The following is an 18,218-nucleotide window of genomic DNA, read 5'->3' as shown; positions in this document are numbered from 1 at the left end:
ATACTACATCGTGGGTCGAACAATGGAAGTCATCAAAACTACAGTCTGTTCATATGAAAGCTGTAATAATTTGTTATGGTCAAAGGCAAGTATTGTTATGACTAAGAACAAACAAAACCAGGAAAAGCAATTATGGAAGCAAACAATCACACAACACACTATAGATTCACGTAATTCGGTTGATGACCCTACTCCACGGCCAATAATGGCGCGATGATTTTTGCTACAAACTCACAAAGATATCCCAAGGATTTCAGTACTTGTAGCTGACCATAGCTCTAGGCCTCCACGACTCTTTATAAGACTAGGGAAAACCGTTGCCTGTTAAACAGTTTCTCGGGCTGCTTTCGGGTTCTATATTGACTCATATTCAAGCCACTTGTAAAAATAATCACAGATTCATAGAGTAGCAAATTTCAGGTTTCATCAAAGCGAAGGTCTAACAACACCCAAGCAAGTATGCTCAAATACAAATAAAGCTAAAGTGGTGCTTGTTTTTCTTCTAATCGTCTGGATCTGAATCGTCTGACTCAAATGATTCCAAAATCAGTCATTCAGACTATTCAAACATCACTAGTGAACACAATACCCAACATTTCAAAATCTGACTCAACTCAATAGATACCTAGAATCAGATTTCATATGTGACTAATAAACAAAACACTATCTTAGTAGTATAAACTTTCCAACTCCTTATAGTTATTAGGTTGTAATGAAGTTAGGAAGAACAGAAGGTAAAAATAGCGTGAGACAGTAAAGGGGATAGTGGTGGCCAACGGGCCGTGCCGTGGCAGCACGACCCGTTTGACAGTCGTGGCGTGTTAGACACGCCACAGCCACGCCAGGCACGGCTTTGAGCCGTGCCGTGTCGTGTCGTGCCTAGACTACAAGGTCTTGACACAGAAACGCCCAATGACAACGACCCAGCCGTTGTCGTGCCGTTTCCGTGGCGGTCCCAGCCGTTTCTGTGCCGGGTCGTGGCTAATGAGACAGTTGTTGCCAAACATAACAAAAGAAAGCACTAAATAATTTTTAAGTCAAAAGTTGTGATCTTTGTTTAAACTGTAGAATCTATGTTTACTTTATCACTTAATAATTTTATTAACTATTAATTTTATCAATTAACAACTACTTTCAACAAAATAACATTAATGTTTTGTAAATTAAGTACCCGTTTCTAACGGGTTAGCGTGCCGTGGCGGGTTAGGAACGCCACGGGCCGTGGCGTATCGTGTTTCCGTTCCTAACGTGTCGTGGTTGACGGGTCTGGGATTTTCCCAGACCCGCCACGGCCTGCTTGACCCGTGACGGGTCGACACGACACGGCACGCGACGTTCCGTGCCATGTCGTGTTGCCTTATAAACGGGTTGTGCCGGTCCATTTCCGTGCCACCACAACCCGTTGGCCACCACTAAAAGGGGAAAAAGCAAATCGAAGTTGGAAGAGATTTACCAACGCCTTATGCACTGCAAACAGTAATTTTTCCTTTTACATTTCTCGCACTGAACAACGTTCACTCTATCGCTCTTCTGGCATTGATGACACTTCAACGATTTCCAAACACCAAACCTAGATTCCTCTTCTTCTTCATCACCCTCACTCTTTCTCTTAGCCTTCACCTTTTCTGTCTCCTTTTTTTGGCTAGTACATTTTGCCCCAAACATTTCATCAGAAATCCTAAATTTCTCCTTCACTTCTACGTATTCTTCTTCTTCTTCGTCATCCTTTTCTTCTTTTTCATCATCATCTTTTTCTTCTTCTTCATCATCATCTTCTTCTTCTACTTTCCACTCATCGTCATCACAATCATCGTCAATCATAGTCAAAATAATAATCATCATCATCAAACTCATAATCATAATCATCACCTTCGCCATTAACATCTTCATCACTATCATCTTCATCATCATTCCCGCTCTTGCTTTCGGACTTCCCCTGTTCTTTCATCTGACTTCCACCGGAAGTTTTCGTGTTGTAAATCTCAGAAGAAACCTGAGATTTGACACAAAGCGTTATAATATAGTGATATTTACAGAGGCTAAGACTCTTTCTGTTAAGTATCCGGTTCTTGCACCGGTGACCATTCTCGTCACAGCTAGAACGCGCAATTCATCAACGGGAATAACACCACCCTTATCATCCATTTCGGCGCCGTCGTCGTTCATACTTACCCTTAAATCTCTCTCTCTCTCCAAAATTCTTTCTCTCTCTAGAAATAAATGCATTCCCTCTCTATCTCTCTAGAAATGAGGGTTGTTTCTGGCTTTCAGCTACTAGTAGTGCATGAGCTGCGTTGGTTGCCCAATCTGGGTTTTTCCCGCCAAATAAAGAAGGGTCCGTACTTTAAAAAGTAGGCATGCTTCGGTCTATCGTGCGCCGTGTGTATAACGTATAGCGTATCCGATAAGTCTGTTTTCCCCGGCGTGTGTGCTAGGCTGCTAGCTCAGGACACTCCCTCTACTACTTCGGGTATTATGTGTCTCATGTGTGGTCTAGTGTGAGTTGGCAATGGATATCCCAATATTTGAAATCCGATCTCCATCCGTGTTGGAGTTTTGAAAAAAAAAACTGGAATTTTGGATATCAAATATAGATTTTAGTGTTCTTTATCGATATCTGCTTATCGGATACGGTCCATATGGATACACTAATATTCGGTCCGATAAATATCTGTTCCGACAAGTAATATAAAAAATAATAATATAAATTTTATTAATAATAATATATGAAATGGATGATTGAGATTTATTATTTAAATCTAATGGTTAAGAACTTGCACTTAAATATAAATTTTTGTTTTTATTTCGTATATCAGATATTCGTTAATATTATCGGAGTCGGATTAGGATATTGATGTATGATAACCGTCAGATAATTTTCAGATATCGGATACGGATATGCCTATACCCGATCCGATAATCTACCGTTTACAACCTTAAGAAAGACCTTTTTCTGTTGCAAAGTGAGAAACGCTTCTTTCTCGTAAAATTGTAGGTGGTATTTTTTTTTCATTATTGTTAAAAATTAAATTGTAATCCAAGTGAATCTTAAAAAAAAAGTATTCAAGTGAATCAAATGGATAAAAGTAAATATTTTGAGATTTTACTCACGTTAATTTAATTTTCAACTCAATTTTCTCGGATTTGGTTAGAAAGAAAAAGAAACAATACAACTTTATACAAAGTTTTTTTTTCCTGAACAAATGATTTATCTTTCAACAAAAAAAAAATGATTTATAAATCATAAACTAAGGTGTTGTTTGTTTTTTTATTTTTTCAGATTTGAAATCTGAATTGGAACTCAATTCAGATTTCAGATGTTTGTTTTTGGATTTAAGAAAATCTGGAAATTTGTCTGAATTTGACCAAGGTCTGAATTGGCTGAAAAAACCCTCAAATGTTTCAGACTTCAAAACAAGTCTGAAAAAGTGGAATAATTTCTGAAATATGTCAAATGACATTTCTGCCCCTTCATTTTAGAATTTTTTTTTTCTCAACCCACCAAAGCCACCACCCAAAGACGACACCACCACCATCGGCAAACCAACCACCACCACCGAACAAAGCTCATCACCACCACCGCCACCATCACAGTACATCACCACCACCACCACAAACCACAGTACATCACCACTACCACCACAAACCACAGTACATCACCACCACCAACCAAACCACCTCAGAGACACCACCACCAACCGAACCACCTCAGAGTACACCACCACCAACCGAACCACTACCTCCCAGACAACCACCACAATCACATAATAGACCATCAATCGGAGAAGTAGGCTCGAGTAAGATGTAAGGGATTTTGTTTGTGTGGTTGAAGATGGCTCATCAAAGTCTTCAACTAGCAGCAATCTTTGGTTATGGATGGTTTTTTTTCTTTAGTTCGAGATATGTTATCTTCATATTTGGCTGGCTGTTGAAGTTATTGTTTAGCTCTTTGTCTTGAAAACGATTGAGTGAGAGAGAAGGAGAATGATTGAGTGAGAGAGGAGGCAGGAATTAAGGTTAGAACGAGTGAGAGATGAGGCAGGAATTAGGGTTTCCTTAGGAGGCAGGAATTGATGAGTACGTAAAGTACTCCATTTTTGGGCTTTATTTTATAGTCTTTACGTATTAATTTTGGTGGAACAATTAAGTTACATGGTTTTGTAGGAAACTCTCAAAAAGATATAGAAGTAACTAATACAAGAAGTTCCTAAGGATATTGAGATAAATGTATGGATTGGTAACTATAAAGAGTGAAGTTGGTGAAGAAAATGGTTTGTTTAGGGTGCGCCCTGCAGTTTGGCATTTTCCAGGGGGTAATTCTGGATATTAGGGACTGAACAGGAAATAGCATCCCTCCCCCACGTGAAATGAAATCTGGTAGATTTAAATTACAAATCTGCCATTCTCAAGTTTTTTTTTTTTTTTTTTGTTGAAAGCCATTCTCAAGTTACAAAACCGCCATTTCCAATTTCCAAACTGCCATGCATTACCAAACCAACTTTCCAAATTTTCAAACCGCCGTGCTTCCAAATTTTCAAACCGACATTCTCAATTACCAAAACAGCATTCCAATTTCCAAACCGCCACTAACATTGTACTTTCCAAACCGCCTTCACCAATCTATAAAAGGGACCCAAGCACATACAATTGAAAGACACACCCCCACACACTAGTGAAAGAGCAAGTTTAGAGGAGCAACATTAGAGATAAATGAGCTTCTTTGGGTGCAAGAATTTGGGAGATTCAAGGACTATATCGAAGACAAGTTTTGGAGAAAGACGAGAGGAACGGGCTTCATCAACATTAATCCGGTTTTATCTTTTCCTTTCTTCTCTTTTCTTTTACTTGTTTATCATTAATTGAACCATGTATTTAATATTCATGGGTTTCTAACTCTCCCACTAGGATAAAGGATGAAACTCTAACATGAATATTTGAATTTTAATATCGTATTTATTTTATTATCTTTTCTCATGTGCTTTAATGTTTTGAATTAGCCGTACTTCGGTTAGCCTAAGAAACTAACAACTTGGTTCCTAATTGCATGATATTTTAAGTGAAGTGGGTTATGGGTTTAGTTAATTACAAAAGGTTCTTTCTTGTTTTATCTTCCGAAAATTGAAGATTGAGTTCTAACAATTTTTGAGTTATAAAAGAGAGAAAATAATTTGAATTAGATATTAGATTTGAATATGATTGTTAGTGGTGAATTCCAATATCCTAGATTACCAACTCATAGTTTTTCATCACAAATTTATTTTGTTTTCTAAATTTCAATTCTTAGTTTCTAAAATTATCCTCAAAATCAATTATCTACTTTCCTAGTTTATTAATTAATCTTAGGTTTAGATTTAATTCCAAACAAATCTTCGTGGATCGACCTCGTAATTCTTGCCATATTAACATACGGTTCGTACACTTGCGAGTTTTAATTTGATCTAATTAGCCTAGTAGATAATTACTAGACTAATTAGATCAAGTGAACCTAAATACTAGGCTAATTAGATCAAATTAAAACTCGCAAGTGTACGAACCGTATGTTAATCTGGCAAGAATTACGAGGTCGATCCCACGAAGATTTGTTTGGAATTAAATCTAAACCTAAGATTATTTAATAAACTAGGAAAGTAGATAATTGATTTCGAGGATAATTTTAGAAACTAAGAATTGAAATTTAGAAAACAAAATAAATTTGTGATGAAAAACTATGAGTTGGTAATCTAGGATATTGGAATTCACCACTAACAATCATATTCAAATCTAATATCTAATTCAAATTATTTTCTCTCTTTTATAACTCAAAAATTGTTAGAACTCAATCTTCAATTTTCGGAAGATAAAACAAGAAAGAACCTTTTGTAATTAACTAAACCCATAACCCACTTCACTTAAAATATCATGCAATTAGGAACCAAGTTGTTAGTTTCTTAGGCTAACCGAAGTACGGCTAATTCAAAACATTAAAGCACATGAGAAAAGATAATAAAATAAATACGATATTAAAATTCAAATATTCATGTTAGGGTTTCATCCTTTATCCTAGTGGGAGAGTTAGAAACCCATGAATATTAAATACATGGTTCAATTAATGATAAACAAGTAAAAGAAAAGAGAAGAAAGGAAAAGATAAAACCGGATTAATGTTGATGAAGCCCGTTCCTCTCGTCTTTCTCCAAAACTTGTCTTCGATATAGCCCTTGAATCTCCCAAATTCTTGCACCCAAAGAAGCTAATTTATCTCTAATGTTGCTCCTCTAAACTTGCTCTTTCACTAGTGTGTGGGGGTGTGTCTTTCAATTGTATGTGCTTGGGTCCCTTTTATAGATTGGTGAAGGCGGTTTGGAAAGTACAATGTTAGTGGCGGTTTGGAAATTGGAATGCTGTTTTGGTAATTGAGAATGTCGGTTTGAAAATTTGGAAGCACGGCGGTTTGAAAATTTGGAAAGTTGGTTTGGTAATGCATGGCAGTTTGGAAATTGGAAATGGCGGTTTTGTAATTTGAGAATGGCAGATTTGTAATTTAAATCTACCAGATTTCAATTCACGTGGGGGAGGGATGCTATTTCCTGTTCAGTCCCTAATATCCAGAATTACCCCCTGGAAAATGCCAAACTACAGAGCGCACCCTAAACAAACCATTTTCTTCACCAACTTCACTCTTTATAGTTACCAATCCATACATCTATCTCAATATCCTTAGGAACTTCTTGTATTAGTTACTTCTATATCTTTTTGAGAGTTTCCTACAAAACCATGTAACTTAATTGTTCCACCAAAATTAATACGTAAAGACTATAAAATAAAGCCCAAAAATGGAGTACCTTACGTACTCATCAGGAATTAGGGTTATTTGGAGAAAGGAATTGGGGTTTTATTTTGAGAAAGAGGGATAGAGAAATAGGATTTTTGAGCTTAGGTTCTGTTTGTTTAAGATATAAGATAAGGGTATTAATGCCAAATTACAAGTTCAGACATAAGGATTCAGATACGGAAAACAAAACATACTAAGGTGCTGTTTGTTTTTTTTTTTTGGTCTGAATCTGAATTTGTTGAATCTGAAATTGCTAAATCTGAATTTGCTGAATCTGAATTTGCTGAATAGTTTTACAAGTTAGCATGTTTGTTTTTCAATCTGAATTATTATGTCTGAAAATTAATCTTTTACATTTATACCCTTCCATATAAGTGTTTATTTTAAGGCACCTAGAATGTTCATAAAAAACATGAAACCCTAACACCATGGGATGATCATTCCAAATTATTTTAAGGGCGCCTCGGAAATGGTCTTAAAGACAAAGTTCTCAAACCCTAACTCCACCATACTTGCATTCTTCTCTGGTCACAATAACTTCCAGAGAGAAAAAATGGGTGAGAGACGGAGAGATGGATTTAGGGTTTAATGGAGAATGAGAGAATTTTGGGATGATAAACATCATAGATTGCTGGTATCACTGAAAATATTCTTCGTATTCTCCATCTTTTAGTTCCCCTCGTACTCTCTCCAGCGCTTACTTCTCCAAGATGATTCAAACAATCAGATCTACTTGAAGATGTTTAGGGTTTAGTTTTGTTTAAACCCTAGCATGATCTGGGGAAGTTTCTTCTGTAAATTTTCCTTTTAGGGTTTCATTCTTCTTTAATAATTTATTTCTAGATCTTTCTCCAGTAAATCTAGGGTTTAGTTTATGAATCAAAGTTGATTTTTTTTTAGCAAGTTGTAAAGATTCTTTTATTTGTCATTTGTGGTGGTGATGGACCACCGGTATTGGTCGTGACGAAAATCGTCGGTGGTGGTTCGCCGATAATGATGGCGGTGGGGGATTGCCGGTGGTGGATGATGGGCAGTGGTATTGGAGACATTTTTAAAAATTCAACAGGGGCATAAATGTCATTTTAGACATTTCAGACACTTCCTTTCAATTTCAGACTTGTTTTGAAGTCTGAAAAAAGTGGACAAGTTTTCAGTCTATTCAGATGTTGAAGAATTCAGCCAGCATTTTCAGATTTCACCAATAAATAAAACAAACATCTGAAATCTGAATTGGGACCCAATTCAGATTTCAGATCTGAAAAATAAAAAAAACAAACAGCACCTAACTTGTGAAATATTAAGTCAATTCAGATTCAGCCAAATTCAGTTCAGCTAATTCAGATTCAGCTAATTCAGATTCAGACATTTAAAAAAAAACAAACAGCACCTAAGAGTTTTACATATTACATGTCAAGAACATAGAGAATTAATAAGAGTTAGTGAATCTAGGGTGCAAATGGTAAACTTCAAGGTACCAAAGCTACATATGCTACCAAATGAGGGGCTTGATTCAAATGTCAGTTAAAATGGGTAAGAATCACGTGTTTCCTCCTTAGCCTGCCACGTAAGTCCGTTATTTCCCGTCTGATTCGCCAAGGAGGATCCAGATCACCGTCCGATAGGAGAGACCCTAAAACCCTTAAATCAACTTCCAATTCAAAGTTATATAAGTTCAATTCCTCTACTAGGTTGAAACATCTAATTTCGCTGAAGAGAGTTGATATACCATTCTGTTAATATGTATGGACAAGTGTTATTTTTATAATATCAAAGATTCAAAGTTTGAATGCATAAATTGTGGCTATATTGCACTGAGTAAGGTGCTGTTTGTTTTTTAAATATTTCAGATCTGAAATCTGAATTGTGGTAAATTCAGATGTCAGACGTTTGGTTTTCTTGATTTTCGAAAATCTGAAATAGTGGTTGAATTACGTGTATGTCTGAATTGGCTGAAAATTGGTCCACAATTTTCAGACTTCAAAAGAAGTCTGAAACAATGACACAATATCTGAATTGTGCTAAATGACATTCATACCCCCACGAAAAAAATTCACTTTTAAAGTTTTTCCACCACCTGACCAACACCACAACCAACTGACCGCCACCACCACCACAAAATCAATACCACCACCAACACCACAAAACCACCGCCGCTAAACAACACCGCCACAATCACCATTACAAAATCAGGAAATCGCCACCATAACCACCACAAAATCGCGGATCTTCGATTAGAAAAAGAGAGAGACAGAGAGATGTCGCCCGATCTTTGGTTAGAGAGAGAGAGAGAGGGACTGAGAAGGAGTAATCTCGCCCAATCTTCGGTTATAGAGAGAGAGAGTGTTAGACAAAGAGAGAGATCTCGCCATATTTTCACTTACTTTTAGAGAGATGGATTGAGAGAGAGGGTTCGATCTGGCGGATCTCCGATAGCTGTTAGAGAGAAAGGGTTCAATCAACCGGATATTCAATTACTGTTAAAGAGAGAGACCCTCGCTGGAGAGACTGATAGAGAGAGATCGGGAGAGAGATCGGGAGAGAGATGGCGGTTGTGCTGTAGGTGGTGGTGGAGAGAGAAGGAGTTTAGGGTTTGAAGAGAGAAATAGTTTAGGGTTTCTATTTTATTCAAGAGAGACATAGTTTAGGGTTTTCATAGATTAGGTATTCTTTTTGTCTAAAATATCAAAAGAGGGGGTATAAATGTCAAAAGTTTATTTCAGATTTTATTATTCAGATTTAGAAAACAAACATCTTAATTCAAATATTTCAGATTCAGCCATTTCAGTTCAGCTAATTCAGATTCAGCTAATTCAGATTCAGACACACATAAAAAAAACAAACAGCACCTAAGACTGGGAGTCTGACAATCCAAAAACAAAATCATGTTTAGAAATGAATAGACGCGAAATCCTTGATGTAATCTAGAAACATCACATCCATAAACAAAAAATAAATAAAACTTCATATGGATTTTCTCTGCACTAGACGGATAAAAAGGAAAAACAGTTAAAAGGGCAAAAAAGAACATTAGTTGAGCAAATATAATAGAGTAATAATCCCTGACTAGATCTCTATATATATCAAAATCATACTCAAATAAGTGAGATATATTCGTCACTTTATTCAATGATAATTTAATAAATTATAATAGTATATTCTTATGTTACAATAATGCATAAAAATTACTAGCAACCTTTAGCTCCCATTTATGATCATATCAATCATATATATACTAATTCACCAATCAATATACATTCAAGTAAAATACATGAACTAACAACTTATTTATATATATATTTCATCAAAAAAAAAAACTTATTTATATATAAATGAATTCTAAATTCATGGTTTGAATTTCACATTTCCCACACAAACCCTCAAATTTCATCTCCCTTCCTTTTCTTTTTCATCTTAGGACCCGATGGGCCTTCTTCCTCGCGTAATTCTCTTGGAAAGGCTCTTACGACATTCTTGAAAGTATCCTTAAGTTTTCCTGGAAACAATTTCTCAATCATTTGTAATTCACCATCAAGATGATAGTGAATTTTAGGACCCCATTTCCTAGTATAGTTCAACCATGAAGGCTCAACAATAGTACTACCCAAATAATCGGCCGAGCTCGGCCCTGACTTTCTAGTGGCCTGAAGCGAATTACGGAAATGTGGCCCCTATATTATATGCAAAAAAGAAAGTCTATAGGTGCCCCCCATTTCCACTAAAAGAGCCACCTATGATCCTTTGACCACGATGAATATGGTTTGCCCTATAAATTCTAGCGAAATTATACACACTTTCCGTCAACAAGTCAAGTGTTTTACGCTCACTATCTTCCTCCCTAATTTTGCAGGAATATCTTTGTCGTCATAAAGTTTTTCTCTTGTCCTCTCTCTATATCTTCTTTCTTTCTCTCACCTCCGTCTTTTTATCTCTCTCGTAACTCTATACGTTCCTTTTTCTCTCCCTCTCTCACACACATTTATTCTCCCTACAAATTTCTCTCTTGCTCAATCTATGTCTTTGTCTTACCAAGTGTGTCTTTGTTTCTCACTCAATTTCTCCTTTATTGGAAATGGTTGTTAGAGCACATTCATGGATAGTTTCTGACCTGTGCAACCATTAGAGAATCTCTAACGGGACATTAAGTTCTAAAATTTTGAGGGCCCCTTTGGATTTTGTATAGTTTTTGCTAAAAACAACATCAACTTCAATGAAACTTTATTAGAAATTCTTTGATGTCACGGAGGAAATTATTTTAGAGATCCTTGTTCATGTCAGTTGAGACAAAGGTTGAGATGTGAGAAATTTTTGTCAACTTCTTTTTCCATTTGCCATATGATCTCGATTTCTTGCTCCGCCAGTCTCAATCTCTCTCTGGATCCCTCTCAAAGCCAAGAAATAATGTTCCACAACACAGAGATTAAATTAGTAGTGAAAGCACCCATTTACATGGCCATAGACTGATCCAAGCAAGTTTGTGAATGGGTAATACCTAGTGAGATGAAGAAAAGTTCATTATGTAAAAATGAAGAGAAATAAAAAGTGGCCTACTTGTGTGTTGCTGTAAAGTGGAGAAAGAAAGAACATCTTAGGTTAGGGATAGGTGGAGGTGGGCCCAAGATTTGTTTGTTTAGCTTATTATCTACTTTGCAAGGGGCCCTCTTAATGAAACGAGTGCCTTTATGACTTATCTTTAACGGGTTGGGTCAGAATTTTTTTCTTGCATAAACTAATAGCTGGGAGGCCCTCAAAGTTGGTGGCCCAAAAGCGAGGCTTTGCTCGCTTTGGGCCAGGACCGGCTCTGCGGCCGATATAAGTACATATTTCGTCCCTGTATCTATAAAAATCTTACTTTTCTCCGTATCGTTCCTTATACCAATACCTATGTTCTTGTTTCCTTGTAAAACAACTCCGGGTTTGGGGTAAAATGCATGTCCATTTAAAGAAGCATAAGAAACAACTTTATTTCCGCTTTGAAATTCAAGATTTGAAGCGTTTACCCACGCCCCGTTACTATGTTCCGGAAAATAAACATTCCATAGTTTACCAGAGAAATTACTTATTCTTAAAGTTATATGCTCCCAATCACCAATATGTTCACCAATTTTCCCTAAAGGAATATCAATGAGTTCTAGCTTTGCCCTTGCTGGCCCATTAAAAGGATGAAAGACCCATATTGCTATATCAGTAAAGGTTCCACCTAACATTGGTTTTACATGTACATAACTCTCTGAGCTTTCTAAGTCACCTTTCTTAACCCTTTCTTTCGATTTTTCATCGATAGGAAGGTCTAGCCAATACGACCCGTCGTCTGAACCACCTTGAGGAAGGTTTGAACCAGTTGGCTCAATCGGAACGTGGTTAGATTCGTCGCCTCGTTTGTATAATAGAGCTCCACTGTTGAAAAACCAACTCACAGAAGAAGGGAGGTATGTTTCTTTTGAGTGAAGGTAGATTAAGGGAGAGTAAGTTTGTGTTAGTGTTTGAAGTTGGGTGAGGTTAGGCATTGAAGATAATAAATTAGGGTTTTTGTTCTTCAAACAAGATAGAGATAAAGGTGTTGTTGTTGTTGAAGTTTCATTTGGTTCAGCTAGAAATGTACCAACTGAAACACTAAGATCTTGAGTTGCTCTATTTGTTGGTTTCAGACCAAAAATATTGATCCCACCTGTTTCAAACATAATCCTTCTAAATTAGATGATTTTGGTCACCATAAACCCTTTTGACCACACAACTAAAATACCACATACGGAAAAGCTTATAGACCACAGTTTTCACCCGTCGTCTAAAAGTAAGTTATAGTCTTATAGAGTGGAATATCGATTAACCTTTTTAGTGAGAATGATCTGCATGAAGATGGTTAAGATAATTTTAACTATTTCATAAGACAAGTGATTAGCTCGAAAGTACATACCGTTTTTCCAGATGACAGGTTGGATCCGCTCACATGAGTCAGTGAGATCAGAACGAACACATCGGATTTTGTCAAGAGGTGGTTTCTCTGGCGAGTTAGTCACAACATGACCAACAACACTATAACCTTGAGGAGGAATTGGTAACCAAATATAGCCATTACCATCTTTCTTGAACTTGGATTTTTCACTACTCCAAATAAGTGTATAATCAATAGGCAACTTAAGTGTTCCCGTCGATTCAGTACTAACATCTTTCGCAACTAGTACCCAACCAGAGAGACGCTGGTTATTGGGTTGAGCATAACCACCAAGCATATAATATCCGTCTGGTACTAGCGACGGTTCAAAGAAAGTGATGCCCAAATTGTCAGGACCTCCTTCAAGAACTGTCCAAACCTTGGTGAAAGTTGAGATCTCATACACTTCTTGATGTAGAAGCAGCGGAAGTAAAATAAGAACAAGAAAATAAACGAAGAACGGTAAAGAAAACGATTAATAAACTAAAACTTAATTAACTTCAATAGTTTTTCTCTTCAATATGTATAACAAAATAGACTGGACCTCCTTTTATAGGATAATAGACTTTCCTAGATAGACTCAAACTAGGAATCCTAAATATTAAAGAAACTAAAACATAGAAACTCCTAAATAAAAGAAATACCAAATTAAGGTAACTTCCTAATCCTATACTAACTAGGACCACTAATGTAGTCAACTAGGTCGTGGGCACGCGTGAACGTGGGCCCACGCGTTATGCGCCTGCATCAGCTCCCCGTTCCCCAGAAGGTTCGTCCCGAACCGATTTCGATGAAGAAAACAAGTTGATGCACGCGCATACGATGAACTTTGTCATGGCGATCCGTAATTCCCACTTCGAACGAATTTTGCACTGGAATGGAAGGATACTAATGTGCAAGTAATCGTCAACCTCGTACTCAAACTCATATGCCAATGATTCTCGCAAAATTAACCTTAGTGAATAAATAATGTTCATCTCGCCATCTTCCCACTGTAGGCTCAACCATTTAATCTTCAAGAAAGTGTGAAATACTATGAGCAAGTGTGAAGTAAGAGTAATTGTAACAAATTTCCAAAATACTTCATCAATAGCCAAAGTATAAGCATAACCATCGCTAACTAAGATATCGATATGGAACCTTGTAGTGTAGATATGCCACACAAAATTGACTTTTCCAAGTTCATCTTCATGTAGTTTATGTACTCTAACGTGATCAATACTTGGAAATTGAGTTAGTTTCCAAACCAATATTTCATCCAAATTAATTGTTTTGGTTGAAGTTTGTCGTTGTGCCATATGCGATGTAGCCAAAATTTCTATCCCCTTGATTTTTCTAAGAAGCATAATATCGAACATGATATAGGCGTCAATGAACAGGCACATGTGTGGCCTCTTGTATTGTAAAGTCGAGCCCCGGTTTTCAAAAGATAAAGTAGCCAGAATCATTGTCTTATTTACCTCTTCTATAGTCGGATAAACCCCTTGAAGTAATAGTGCATCGAGCAGGTGATGGGCGGCTTCCAAATGGTTGCATGAAAAAAAACAAGAGCTTGGAATTGTTACACGTTTATTTCCAAGACCTGACTTAGTCATTCTGGTGCCATGAATAAAACGATTAGTTGTTATAGCTTGATATTGTGAAACCAAACTATTCATAATACTTATATCTTCATCATCCTTGAAATCTTCATCAGCTTCATTGTTAATATTTTGTCAAGGATTGGCCATAACTCCTCTGTCATTATGTCAGCAACCTCATCATGAAGCAATGTCACAAATCCGTTATATTGAGTATCACTGAACCATGTAAAGAACCTCTCTTCGACAAAGGGTAGCTTGTTTCCTGTTTTCTCAAAATTAACTCCATTAGCTATGTCAACATCCTCCTTCCACTTGATTTCGGCACCACTTTTCTTAGTATGTTCTTCATCAGAGAAGAAGAGTGTCTTTGTCAGGCTTTTGTCTTCAAAGTAAAGAACCTGATGGAACAATATGCAGATTTCACATCTTTAAAATCTTCGACATCTAAAGAACTTAGGTGATGGAAAACCTTTTGTTCTTCTTTGTTCAAGAGATCGCCAACTGCTAGATGGCTCAAAAAAAATTAAACCAAAAGTCATTAACGAAGTTGATGATCCAACTCCTTACAAGCTGCCCGATCACGTTATACTGTTTTTCCACTTCAAACACCTCTCCACTTGCTTTCTCATCTAGTTGTTCAAGCTCATATTGAATTTCCCACAACTGTTTAATGGATAAAACAATTTTTCCGTCAGTTTGTTCTTTTTCTTCAACCTCGACTCGTTTTGCGACTATACTTTTTCCATCTATCTGTGTTGTAACCTTTTCTTTTTTTGTTGAGACATGGAGCCCACTGTTTGTTTTCTTCAATTGATATGTGAAACCTAGATGGAAATTGTTCAATTGGTATGTGATCTTTGACCATTGAGTATAGGTTCATTGTAAGAAATGGGAAATTGATCCTCTTTTTCTTAATTGTTTGAAGAAAATTTTGTAGGAAGAGATTTGATAGAGAAAGCGGCGATGTGGGACATAATTGATTCGGAAAAATTTTATGATTCGAAACAACTAATTCTTCTCCCGGAATTATATACGGATCAAATAAATTGTCGGAGATTGTGTTATCCAATTGGATCTCTTCTTCCTTATCCGTCTCATCAAAATTTTCTTCCTCCATTATTGAAAAATTATGATTTTTTTTATCAAGAACCTCTCCTTCAATATTATCAATCTTAGTGATTGAAGTAACTTCGGAGAACTGTCTTCCAGATTCAATTTTTGTTTCCGTATATGAAAAATATTCATCGAGAGGAAGAAAATCATACCTGAGGATGCTTTTCAATATAACCCAATTATCTATGAATTGTTTACCTTGGTCAATGAGTCTCCATTGCATTGCATTGAAATCTTCGTAGATTCTTTCGGACATATGTTGTTCAACCAAAAAAACCTTATCTTTGTCATGAACTTCTTGATTTTTGAACCAATCTTCCATGCGTTGAATCCAGAAATTTATATGGAATTGACCTTCGAAGAGTGGAAGTTTAGAAACTTGATGAATTTTTCTTTCATCCTTCCGATCCATATAAAATTGAATTGTATCTCTAATTGGATCCCAACATAAACGTGGAAAATTTTTCCAACATTCAAGAGGAGATGTATCCGATAAAGAAAACGATTAATAAACTAAAACCTAATTAACTTCAATGGTTTTTCTCTTCAATATGTATAACAAAATAGACTAGACCTCCTTTTATAGGATAATAGACTTTCCATAGACTCAATTTAGGATTCATAAATATTAAAGAAACTAAAACATAGAAACTCCTAAATAAAAGAAATTACAAATTAAGGTAACTTCCTAATCCTATACTAACTAGGACCACTAATGTAGTCGACTAGGTCGTGGGCACGCGTGAACGTGGACCCACGCGTTATGCGCCTGCATCACTTCTAACCCTCCTAAATTTATACTTCCACTTGAAAAACCTCCATCATTATCTGTTGTAAATTCACAAACACAAAACCCATTAAAAACCAGTTCACGTAGAAGAAAATACTACAGTATTAGCATCGATTCAAAACCGTTGCCAATACACAAGATCGTCGCTAATGAACCTCTTGAAAGCGAATATGTAAATAGAGGAGAAGTAAGTAATCAAGTGGTGATGAATTATACCTGAAGGAGGCCAAGAAGGCAAAGGAGAAGGGAGGTTGAAAGTTGTATCAATAGGCAACGGTTTACGTGCACCCACAGATTGAAAATTTCCCATTGCTAATTTCTTTTCTTTCTTATTTCCCTTAAGATGATATCTATCTATCTATAAATATGTATATATATACATATATATATATATATGTATATACATAGAGAGAGAGAGACAGAGTGGGAGGGAGGTAGAAATGAGACATGGATTTAAAAATGTTGGCGTGTGAGAGTGAAAGCAAGAATCACAATTAAGTTGGTTGGTATATGTCTTTTGGAGTATATAACAGTGACCACGTTTTCGATTAAAAACAATGTTCTATAGACCGTACTAAATTATGGGAGGAATTTAATTATTTATCAACCTCTAGGTTCAACTCGCCGGCCAATTTATTCTTACGAGTGGGAATATTTAATGGTCAAAATTAAATAAGGGTGGGTGACCGTTTGTTGGTCGAGAGGGGATAGACAGTTTAAAGTTTATCCATTTATTGGGAAAAATATCGGTGTACATTAATAGCTTGAAAAATTGCCCTAATATCATATTGCCAAAGCCCAAAAGGACCTCTTCGAGTTTGAATTTTAGGTGCTAGGCCAATTATTTTAAATACTTTGTTTGTTTGTATGTATGCCAGTACGTGTGTCTTAGGACAAAATGGCAAACCAAATGGTGGCATTACTCTGAACATACAAGTTTGCAAATTCATCTCAACATACAAGTTTAGAATAAACTTTGTTTGTTTGTTTGTATGTATGCCAGTTGGTTACTAAACTAAAGGCGGTCAAAGGCAGGATTATACAGTGGAAAGGGTTGAGGTTTGCAAATCTAGCCAACCAAGTGGACTCGGCTAGGAAAATAATGCATGAGGACCAGGAGCAGCTCTTCGCAGACCCAATGAACCCGATATTGAGACGAAACGAAACGCGTTCAGTTCAAGAGTATGTGTCAAAGATGTCTGCTGAAATTTCTATGCGAAAGCAACAATCCAGAGTTAAATGGTTGACTTTAGATGATCAAAATACTCGTTTCTTTCACAGCTCCATTAAAGAGAGAAAATCACGAAATAGCATCACAAAAATAGTGTTAGAGAATGGCACTGAGATTTCTGATGTAGATGTTATTCCTACATGTTTTGTTGAGTATTACACAGGTCTTCTTGGCACAGACTCTCCACATGAAGAAGAGGATGAAATACTCATGAGCTTCGAATTTCCACGTACCCTCAGTTCAAATTCAGCACCTTCACTTGAACGTCAGGTTACCCGTGATGAAATTGTAGCAGCTTTCTCTGCCATTGGGTCGGATAAGGCACCAGGACCAGATGGGTTCTCTTCACTATTTTTCAATTCTCTCTGGGAGATAGTGGGAGATGACTTCACACGAGCCGTTCAGTGTTTCTTCCGCTCAGGACGCTTGCTAAGGAGGGTAAACTCAACCCTTATTTCCTTGATTCCTAAGGTTACTAATCCATCTTCTCTGAGTGATTTCAGGCCAATCTCATGCTGTTTATATAAATGTATTACGAAGATATTAGCAAATAGGCTGAAAGTGTATGCTGCCTCACTTATCAGCGAAAATCAATCAGCTTTCTTATCCGGGCGTCTAATACAAGATAACATAATGTTGGCACACGAACTAGTACGAGATTATGGTAAAGCACAGGGTCTGGATAGGTGTGCAGTCAAAATAGACCTTCGAAAGGCCTACGACACTGTCAGATGGTCAGCTCTATTTAAAATTCTCAAGAA

General features: G+C 36.6%; 1 protein-coding gene and 1 pseudogene across 1 annotated transcript; both read right to left on the bottom strand.

Moving 5' to 3' along the window:
- Positions 1 to 10,188: 10,188 nt before the first annotated feature.
- LOC147544237 (hypothetical protein At1g04090-like) lies at positions 10,189 to 16,536 on the bottom strand. Its single transcript, XM_086636230.1, has 6 exons — positions 16,443 to 16,536; positions 16,206 to 16,264; positions 12,723 to 13,137; positions 11,629 to 12,476; positions 11,009 to 11,013; positions 10,189 to 10,429 (listed from the first exon to the last, which is right to left on the bottom strand). Exons 1-6 carry the CDS (start codon positions 16,534 to 16,536, stop codon positions 10,189 to 10,191), a joined length of 1,662 nt encoding a protein of 553 aa, XP_086492356.1.
- Positions 13,749 to 15,440, bottom strand: LOC147544238 (NAP1-related protein 2 pseudogene; annotated as a pseudogene).
- Positions 16,537 to 18,218: the final 1,682 nt, after the last annotated feature.

The sequence above is a fragment of the Eschscholzia californica genome, unplaced genomic scaffold (genome assembly GCF_041429995.1).
Source record: "Eschscholzia californica isolate CP2 unplaced genomic scaffold, dmEscCali1.0.p SCAF_4, whole genome shotgun sequence".
Lineage (NCBI taxonomy): Eukaryota > Viridiplantae > Streptophyta > Magnoliopsida > Ranunculales > Papaveraceae > Eschscholzia > Eschscholzia californica.
The sequence above is the reverse complement of the archived record's forward strand: the minus strand, read 5'-3'. Positions and strand labels throughout refer to the sequence as shown.